The sequence below is a fragment of the Zalophus californianus genome, chromosome 5 (genome assembly GCF_009762305.2).
Source record: "Zalophus californianus isolate mZalCal1 chromosome 5, mZalCal1.pri.v2, whole genome shotgun sequence".
Lineage (NCBI taxonomy): Eukaryota > Metazoa > Chordata > Mammalia > Carnivora > Otariidae > Zalophus > Zalophus californianus.
In genome coordinates, this window is record NC_045599.1 from 2,657,248 (window position 1) to 2,668,493 (window position 11,246).

Here is an 11,246-nt window from a genome sequence, read left to right on the forward strand (position 1 = left end):
TAAATCCTATGATTATATAATCATATGGACTACATGAAACTGTAACTGAGCAATGCTTGAGTGAAAGGTACCTGGTGACTGGAAAAAGGTGATGTACAGAGACATGAGTTTTTCAGTGAGTTCAAAGACTCTGCCTTTAGGAAGTGATGCCTACAGAGATATCCTGAAGGAAGAAAAACAGACTCTGATTGCTGTGTGTGGGGAGTGCAGTGGAAGGAGCAACATGTACCATGGCATGTGGGGGAATGAGCAGGAAAATCACATGGTGATAAGACAGTCTGGTGAGGCTTTACCTTTGACAAGAGAAGGAGCAAGGCACTGAGTGACAGTCAGGCCATGTAGGGTTTCTTGGTCAGGAGGACCTATTTAGTTTACATCCTTAAAGCAGGACAAAGATATTGATCTGTTTTAAGCAAGAACTATGTTCTGTAAAATGTCCCCTCTGGTTGTGGCTTGCAGTTCTCATTGGACTATGTCCTGAAAAAGGGACAGATCCTTGAAGGTATTCACATATGGATATGCTGTAGTTCCGGTTCTGGCGATGTCTAAGGGCATGGAAATATGTCAATATATATTTTGAAATAATTTGGAAACAAAAAATAGAATTTGTGATGGATGGGCTATAGTGATGGCACAGGGGACAATAGGAAAAATTCAAAGGTGCCATACTTTCCAATTTAAATAGTGAAGGAGATGCTACACAATATATTTTTTTTCTTTTCTTTTTTTTTCTTGAGGTTGGTGGAATGAAGCTGACTTCAGTTTTCTATAATTAAAGTTTCACAATCCAAGTCTGTTTTCACCAAGAAATAATCAACAAAGCAGAGATTTTTTACATGAAATTCAGTACGCTAGTATTTCAAAGAAACACATAAATACAAAATTAACATTAAAATATAAAAGATAACATTTATTATAACACATTTACACCACAGAAAAAACAACAGCCAGACAAATAAGATGTTTAAAATGTCAAGAAGTTTCTTAAATATTTATAAAAGTTATCTTGATATACAATGTCATCTCAGTTCACAAAACTATGTGTTTGAATATACGATCTCAATTTAAAAAGCAACACGTAAGTAATGTTCTCTCTATAAAATATTTCTCACTTCCTTTACATTCTGTGCAATTACATAAAACACTCTTGTACTTTTATAATCAAAATGTAATTAACTATAATTTGACTTTTATTTTGAGGTTTTCTCATTTTTTTAATACTTAAACTTATATCTGCATTTTTTTTATCCTGTTACACTGTTTGATGAAGATCACCAGCAAGATAGAATTTGAGATTCCATGATAATCTGCTTTAAGGCACCCTGTTGGAAGGAAATGCAGCACTTACTATTATTACTAAGATTACACCTTTCCTATGAAACCAACTTTGTTGCAGTTATTGAAAGTAAGAACAAAGAATTTACAAAAATATAACAATGGGATGAGAATGAAGGAATTGAATAGGCAAGCTTCTTTTATATGTCTTTATTTTTTTGGAGATAATAAATTGTTTTTAATTAAATATATTTTGGCTTATTTAAGTAGTATTGTCTTTTTAATGAAAATACATAACAACAATAATAAAAGTTAAAATATATAGCAATAATAATTTGTTCCCTAATTTATTACTGTAATAGTTATCTTTCATAAAACAATGTTCTAGTTCAACATCTTTTTATGTCTTTAAATTGCAGTTGGAGTAAGTAACATACTCTCTTTGATGAATATCTCAAAAACACCCATGGCCCCTGGTTTGAACTGGCATAAAAAAAAATCCAGTTAGAGCTTTGGGATGACTAGCATAATAAAGAAAGAGAGAATTTAGATATAAATTCTTCAAAAATTAGATTTGAAAATATTACTATATTAACAGAATAAATAATTATCTGTTCAATTGTGTGTGGTTAAGTACATGTCATACAAAATATACCACTTTGGTATATTGCCTATTTTGAGCTGAAGTCACTTGAGGGACAGAATATGCAAGAAGACCTCTCTGACTTCCTCTTTCTATCTCAGGAGGTCATAGCACTTCCTATGAAAGGTGCACACCCTGTCTCAGGAAGAGAACATTCTTACCACTGGAGATTGGGAGTTGAGGTTGAAATGCACCTGTAAAACAAACTTACCAAAATGACCCTTGTGTCACTTTCCCATAATTTACTGCTCAAGCCTATCTGTCTTGTCACATACCCACAATTTCTCATTCTTTGTTTAAAAAGGTATATAAGCTTTTGGGCCAAAATGCTTTTTCAGGTTCATTTTCCTTTTGAAGACCCCTATGTGCACATGGAAATTAAAATAAAATGTGTATGCTTTTCTTCTGATAATAGGTTTCATATCAGTTTAATACTTAGTCTTAACCACAGAACCTAGGAAGGTAGAATGAATTCTTCCTCTCCTACAGTAGGATGACATACAAAACAGCAGTGCATTGGTACAGAATGTTTCCCTGTTATTGTGAGAATTGTACGTAGCTTTTGCTATTTTGGAGGGAAAGGAAAGGTTAAAAAAATGATGTATGGCACAAGTTTTTCATTTATATGTATAGGTAATTTATACAATATTTTCCATCAACGTGTGCTGTTTTAAAATTAAAAACTAAGAATTCAAGAAAAATATACTTTTGATATATACTACTTTAAGGAAAATTTTAAGCATTGGCATTTGTAAGAAACTCTTGATTTTGTTATATACTTTTGCCATTAAAATAGATTATTAAAATATTAGTTGCCTAAAATAATGCCTCTAATAATATAATCTGCATATCAGTTAACAGGGAATCTTGTTGAGCTGCATACTTTCATTCAAGAGGTCTGTGCTTAGATAGGCCTTTCTAACAAAGCTCCCAGATTATTCTGATGCTTCTAGTGCACTGATCACACTTTGAATGGAAAGCCTTTAGGAGATGATCAAGTGGAAAGCACTTATGCTAAAAAACTTTGAAATACGTATTTCCTTTAGCTCTCTTATCCTATTTCTTACTAATTTTAATATTTGAAAAATGTAAAGCTTTTTCATTAACATAAGAAGGTAAACAGTGAAGGGAAATCTGGCTTGGGTCCCTTTTTTCTACTTTTTTCTTCTCTCCTTCTGAATTAAATTATTTACTTAACTTGACTATTTTATAAAAATCTAAGAGAGTTGATACTTGCTTTACCATGATAGATATCCCCTTACTGTACTGCCCAGATCTAAGTTTTTCCTTTCTTTCTCCCTCTACATCTTGATCTTCTTACCTCTGCTAATATTTTGAAATTCAATTATCAAGAAAAATCTGAATCATCTAGTATTTTCCTATTTTTCTAATGAAAATCTCCATTTATATTTATATGAATAATTAAAGAACTATTTTAAAAATAGTGCTGACTTATCATATGTGTTTAATACATGTTAATTTAGTAAATTATATTCAGGGTCAAAGTGATATGTTTATAATAGCACAACTACCAAGTGGAGTAACACTGAAACAATCTTTGGTGCATGTTTATTGATGAGGTGTAATTATGAAAATAGTCAACTGAACTATGGGACTAAACCTGCCTATTTTCCTATTGTGAATGACTTGTGGTCAGGGAGCTTGTGTGCTTTAACTCTTTATTACATTGACATTGTACTGACATTCTTAAACATAGCAATTCTAGAATATCTATTGTAGTAGAAGTCAAACCAAAATGTAAAGTACAGAGAGATATCCATATTAGGTGGTATCAATTTCACAAAATAATTTTCAATACTTACCATTTGCAAATGTAGCTTGGGAATCCATTCTAAATTGAGTATTTTAGAGTATCTCTCAAATCATTCATATATCAGACCAAGAGCAATCTCTTTTGTGCTAGAGCTTTTCTGAAAGCTTTCTTCACATCTTTGTTTCTCAGGGTGTATAGGAGAGGGTTTACCAAAGGGGTAACCACACAGTAGAACACTGAGATGACTTTACCAATAGTGAAGTTGTACTTGGCTGGAGGGCGAACATAAGCAAAGATAATGGTGCCATAATAGATAGAGACCACAGTGAGGTGGGAGGCACAGGTGGAGAAAGTTTTCTTCCGAGCCTCCCGGGAAGACAGCCTGATTATCGTGACCACAATGTGTCCATAGGAAGACATAGTGAGAAGGAAAGAACTTAGAATCACGACAGAGCTACATGTATAGCCCAAAGTCTCCACCAAAAATGTATCTGAGCAGGAGAGTTTAAAAATGGGGTCTGAGTCACAAAAGAAATGGTTGATCTTCTGGGGACCACAAAAGTTTAGATGGGAGATGAGTATGGTCGGTAGGAGAGGAGCAATGAAGCCCCCAATCCAAGATCCAGCTGAAAACCACAGGCACACCTGAAGACTCATGAGAAGTGAATACCTTAAAGGGCTGCAGATGGCCAGGTACCGGTCATAGGCCATCACTGCCAGCAGGATGCACTCTGTAGCTCCCATGGAGAAAAAGAAGTAGTACTGGGTTATACACCCAGAAACAGAGATGGTAACAACCTGTGAGAGGCAGGTGGCCAGCAATTTAGGCACCGTGGCTGTGGTGTACCAGATCTCCAGGAATGACAAATTTCCTAAGAAAATGTACATGGGTGTTTGGAGTGTGATATCCATGAGAACAATGAAGATGATGAGGGTATTTCCCATGAGGGAGAGCAGATACACAGTGAGAAATATCACAAACAAGGTGAGCCGCAGATAGAGAACACCAGAAAACCCAAGAAAAATGAACTCTGTCACTGTTGTTTGGTTTGTTACATCCATATCTCATCTTCTCTGGTCTGGAATAAACCAACAAAGCCCAGAATATAGCAGATTAGCAAGAAGGGAATATTTTTGTATTCATTTATTTCATGATAATAGACTCCTAATTATAATAAAAGTTAATAGCTGGTTATAACCTAGTTGGTGTCTTTATAAACATTTCCATGGATGAGCTCACTTGATTTACAAAATAATCTCCAAAATGAATAGTCTAATAATCTACTCCACAAATGAAGAAAAACTAGACAGTAAATTGCTTTTTTAAAAATTTTATTTTGTTATGTTATGTTAATCACCATACATTGCATCATTAGTTTTTGATGTAATAAATTGCTTTCTAATAGTTACACCACTTTAAGTGGTAGAATGGGTTTTGTACCCATGTAAGTTGTTTTAAAAGACCACAGTCCAGGGGTTCCTGGGTGGCTCAGTTGGTTGGGCATCTGCCTTTGGCTCAGGTCATGATCTCGGGGTCTTGGGATCAAGCCCAGCATCAAGCTCCCTGATCAGTGGGGAGCCTGCTTCTCCCTTTCCCCTTGCCCCACCTTGTGCTTTCTCTCCCTATTTCTCTCAAATAAATAATCTTTAAAAAATAAAAATTATACAAAAATAAAAAAACTTCAGTCCAAGCTAATATATAAAATATGGCTATTGGAAGAACATGGCATTGTTTCATCACTGAGGAATTAACACCCTATGCATTAAAAGATGGTAAACTTAATAATGTATGTCTGAGGCCATTGGATAGGGGAAAGGGGACCTTTAGAATGCAGCTCCTACTCTGTATCAGTTGCCTTACAAATATAAAAGATTGCCTACAATTTTAACTGTGTGACCCTTATTATATGTCATCACTTAGGTTTTGGTAAAAGACTAGTACATGAGTTCTCCAGAAAACAAAACAAAACAAACAAACAATGTAGAATTCAACATTAATATAGAAGCACATGTTTGTTTTTTGAATCATTGCATTCACCAATGTTTCTACAGCGGTTAGGAACAGTCAAGCAAATAATTTCAAAGTCAGAAATAAATTTATCCTTCAATGGACATAAGATGAGTTTCCATAGCTTGGATATTGAGAAGGCCAACTTCATGCGAGATATATACAATCACCAAACTTTGGAGTGTACAAAACAGTACAACTATGTAGTTATTTTAAGCATTCTTGCCAAAATTAAGAAAAAAACAGATATCTTATTTGTAGAGAAACAAAGTATTTCAATGGGTTATTCCAGTATACATATGCATTAAGGCCAAAATATCAAGATGATAAATAGAAATTAGGCTAGAGAAATTGTTAGTACCCATAGTAAAAACGTTCTCTTATATGTAAGTATGTACAACTATTTCTTTAAGTCCCGGGTGTAAAGATATACACTTGATATCCCCTATATCACAATGAAAAATCAGTTGAATGTAATGTGAAGGCAACTGAGTTCATATGTACATATCTAAGCTAAACCTTTTTGGAGGCTGTACCACTATTCAAAAAGGCTTTTAAGAATATTATGACTAGCAATCAATGTAGAATTTATAATTTAATAAAATTTTGGAGGAAAAAATGGGCTAATTTAAAATATATATTTTATTGATTTTGTTTCTCTGGTTCCATAAGAAAAAAATTGATATTTGTATCATGTGTATATGATCAAGTGTCCAAAGTTACTCATTGCCATTATGAATAAGACATTGAATGATTCTTTTTCTCTTACCATTAACAGTAAGAAGAAAAAATAAGTATTTGGAAATAATACATAGAGAGCTTTCACAACAGAATCAGAAGAACATTATTCAAAAAAAAATCCCTTTTCTTTTCTTTTTAAACTATAACAATTATTTAATTCTACTTATTTTTAACTCTCTAGTTGTATATAAACTTAGAAAGAAACTGAATGATAGAGAAAATAATTTTAATCATTTAACACTTTTATAAAAAGAAAATAATAAATATGAATAGGATCATATATATATATTTAATTTGGTGGTTTTAATTGATAAGCTATAGTTTCTCATTCTACATGCCAAATGAATGTCTAAGGAAGTATATTGCCTTAAAGTAATAATCAAAAATTATTCAAGTCTTCTTCTATAATAACTCCATTACTCTCTAGAAAAGTAAGAAATAACATGGATTGTATCTCCCCAGATATACTCACAGCATATGCTCTGTTTGGTTATTTTTCAGAAATGGAATGCATTAGTTAAATTTCCTTTAAAATTTCCTTTTCCAGCAAGGCTATGTATTAGACTATACTACATTTAATTAAATCATAAGGGAAATTAGCTAAGGAATTTCCTCACTGCTATGTCATTGGCTGTGGCATACCATCTGTGCTACAGATAAACACCAAATTCTTTTTTTTTTCTTTTTCTTCATCTCTCTTTTTAACCCCTGTTGCCAGGATGCAGAGAGAACATGGTCTGAGATCCCCCTTGTAAAGAAGAATTAAGATTTCATCAGCATTGAACGTTGGAAACCTGTCTTCTACCTTGGGACATATACATAGATTCCCTGGGGATTTTTCTTTAGTGAGGGTCAGCGTACTTTCCCCTCGGTGCTGAAGAAAGTGCAAAGCTGCTATGGGAAACATTTAAAATGTCTTCATATCTGAAAGAAAAGCCTCCTAGGTGCCTTTATTAGCTCCCACTGTCCATGATATTCGATCTTCCAAGTATGATTGTAGATTTGTATTTCTCAATATTGAAGCCACTGTAAGCATGGCCAGAAGACAGTATTCTCTAGCATAAAAAGCACAAATTCAGAATTGAAAAGTTTCCCTTCCAATAATAGAAATATGCAATAAGCAAAACAAAACAAGCAATATTCTTTTGACAATTTTTAATAGCAAATAACTCAACTAAAAAGTATTTACTGAATATGTGTGGAAAACAGTATTGTCCAATAAAGTAGATATCAAGATTGAGACATTTGACAAAAGATTTATTTTGCAGAAGCATAGTGAATATGTGCATAGTGAATATGAAAGTCTGGCAAAACTTTGTGTCAGAAGAAAATTACACTCTAGCAGATGAAATAAAGAAAAATCTAAATGATATGCACATATGTATGCTGATAAGGGAATTTATAAATTTGAACTAGTTCAAATTATTCATGGAAAATCATGTTTATTTAGGATATTGTTTTAATGAACCTTGGTTATTTCATATGTTATATAAAATAAAACTAAATTCTTATGCATAAATGCCAAGTAGATCCAACATTTATTTATTGAAAAGAGAAATCACAAACCCATTGCTGTCCATGAGGAAGTTAAAGTCACCAGGAAATATTTGAAAAATGTATGGAGGCAGTTTGTAGTATGTGAGATTTGGGTTTCATACATTGAAAGGGCATATTTCAAGTCAGAAATAAAAATATAAATTTATTTCTAAAGGGAAAAGGAAATATAATTTTAAATTAAATTTTAGAGCAATTAATTTACATATGATAAAATGCACCCATTATAAATAGAGTCTAATGCGTTTTGACAAATGTATAAACACATATAACTAAAAACATAGTCAAAGTACATTGTCTCTCATGAAAAACAAACTGAGGGCTCTAGAGGGGAGGGGGGTGGGAGGATGGGTTAGCATGGTGATGGGTATTAAAAAGGGCACATTCTGCGTGGAGCACTGGGTGTTATACACAAACAATGAATCATGGAACACTACATGTAAAACTAATGATGTAATGTATGGTGATTAACATAACAATAAAAAACATAGTCAAGAAATATAGCCTTCTTATATACTCCAGAATGTTTCCTTATTCTCCATGCACTCAATTCAATTCTCTCCTTAGACAAAGAGAGTAACAGATCTAATTCTTGCTACAATAGATTAATTTTGCTTATTCTAGATTTTTATATATACAGAATGATGGAGCATTTCTTATTTTGTTTTGGGCTTCTTTTATCTACCATCATAGGTTAGAAAAAAAAAGTTTTGAGAGACAGAGCAGGGGAGAGGGACAGAGAGAGAGGAAGAGAGAAAATCTTAAGCAGGATCCATCTCATGACTCTGAGATCATGAAATGAGTCAAAATCAAGAATAGGGAACTTAACCGACTGAGCCAACCAGGAACCCCAGTCTTCACTAATCCTTGATATTGATAGTTTGTGTCTTTATTTTTCTCTTGATTAGAGACTTACAAGATTTGTTTTTTAATATTTTTAAGTACAAATTTTTGATTTCATTGGCATTTTCTATTATTTTTTAAATCATTGATTTCTGCTTCTATTATTTTCCTTATGTTCCCTTGTTTATACTTAATTTGTCCTTATTTTCTTTTGGTTTCTTAAGATAGATTAGATTATTGATTTCACTTTTTATATCCTAATATCAACATTTAAAACTACTATATAATTCTCTCTAAGTGATAATGCATCTGACAAAATATTTTCTAATTTCCCTGTGATTTTTCCTCTTATCATTGCTTTATTCAACTTTTTAAAAATATTTTTATATATTTCTCTAAAATTTTACTTATATTGTCACAATTAAGTTGTATGAGCACAGATAACTCCAGCATATTTTACTAAGCATTTGAAGGTAAAATAATTGCATCAAACATAAATTATTCTTGGTGGTAGGACAAGGAGATCTTGTCTAAAAAAATTTACAGCACTAGCATGCTTGAGCAAATTCAGTAGAAAAAAAGTACAATTACACATCAGTATATTTAATAAAAAAGACAAAAACTACCAAATAATACATCAGTTAAGGAAAACAAAACAAAACAAAACAAGGTATATTTTTTTTTCTATCTGAGAAATGTAACATTGGCTTAATTTTAGAAAATAAATTATTATTCAGTTTATTACCCTAGAAAGATATAATAACATGTTAATCTTACATATTTTTAAAATACAAAATCTATTTCTAGGGAGAAAATATTTAAAAATTAAAAATTAAAAAAATTACAAGGTTTAAAGCTAAAAATGCCTACAGTGGGAAGTCAACAAAGTAAGCACTTTAAAGTGTTTTATTTCACAGAAATAAAAGCCAAGCAGATGTCGGAACCTGTATTATTAGACCTCAAACAAACAAACACCATTTTTTCGAGCAATTTAAGGAATGTTGAAATGAGAAAATGACAATTTAAAAAAGCAGGAGTGTTTATGCTATTTTTACATGTCCTCATCCCAGCCCTCTCCCTAATGCATTAGTAATGTTCAAGTAATAGATTCTTAAAGCAGCAAAAGTCTATGAGTCGTGGCAGACCATATTCCCAGTATGGAATCATGGTCCCTGGTTCTAGAGCAGAAAGAGAAGACCTAACTCACATATTAGTCTGTGTGCTTATTCTAACCAGTCAAGAGATTATTTGAGTGATGAATATAAGATGTTTGTCTGACTCACTTAACTTGAAATGCAGATTGGAAGATCAATGGACATTACTAAGAAATTGTGTAATAAAAATAATAAATCATATGTCTTGGAAAAATATTACTAGTTAAAACAATGGAGTTAATACAGTGGAAGGACAAAGTCCAGGGGAAAATGCTGTGGGAAACTCATTGGAAATTTAGGACATTGAAAGAAGCCATGCATACAGGGGGATTTAGAAAGCCAGATGTGGAGGGGTCCCTGGCTGATGCAGTTGGATAAGCATCCCAATCTTGGTTTTGGTTCAGGTAATGATCTCTGGGTCATGAGATTGAGCCCCACATGGGACTCTGCACTGAGTGCAGAGTTTACTTGAGATTGTCCCTTTCCCTCTGCTCCTCCTGCTCATGCTCTTGCTCTCTAAAACAAATAAATCTTTAGAAATCCATATAAGGGGGGAAAAAAGGAAAAATAAAAGAAAGCCATATGAATGCTCAGAAAAGACTGGAGAAGGTCCAAACCTTTCACCACAGGCAGATCACTGGGATCAGTGCAATACCAGCTAAATGTTGAATACTTAATACTCAAGCACAGAACCAATATATAAAGACCAGAAGAGTTGCATTTAGGTATATATATTTTCTTTCCCCCCTCTTTTCATGGAGTTCCTGGAATAGGAATGAATTTCTGTCAAAATGGTAGATAAATGTGAACTAAAGTGAAATAAAGCACAGATATGCACTGACCACAAATCACAAATAAAAGTATATCAAAGAAATTGGAATGGTACCTAAATAAATGGACAACTAGTGCCAGTAGCAGTTTACAAAAAAGTCAAGAAGCCTTGGGAAAAGGGGGAGAATATAACTTCTTGTGTAACCAGTAATCATAGGAAAATATCTATTATTCACAAAATAATAAAGAGGTATACAAAAACCAAGAGAGTTTATCCCAAAGGAAAAAAATAACTTGACAGATATTCCTGACAGAGCCCAGTATTTGAAATGAATAGAGAAACTTTAAAACAAATGCCTAACCTGTGCTCAAATTGCTAAAGGTAACTCTGGTAAAACTAATAATAATAATAATAAAACAATCATAATAATAGAAACAATGAAAATTATGTATGTACAAAATGAGAATATTAACAAAAGCATA

The 11,246-nt window shown here is 32.7% G+C and overlaps 1 protein-coding gene across 1 annotated transcript; it reads right to left on the reverse strand.

Annotated features, from left to right (window-relative positions):
* Positions 1-3,812: 3,812 nt before the first annotated feature.
* On the reverse strand, positions 3,813-4,754 carry LOC113928403 (olfactory receptor 11L1-like). Its single transcript, XM_027604297.1, has one exon. The coding sequence runs from the start codon at positions 4,752-4,754 to the stop codon at positions 3,813-3,815; it is 942 nt and encodes a 313-aa protein (XP_027460098.1).
* Between the last annotated feature and the right edge of the window lie 6,492 nt (positions 4,755-11,246).

Excerpts from the sequence above, each read along its gene's own strand:
- LOC113928403 (XM_027604297.1), bottom strand. The coding sequence starts at position 4,754 with ATGGATGTAACAAACCAAACAACAGTGACAGAGTTCATTTTTCTTGGG.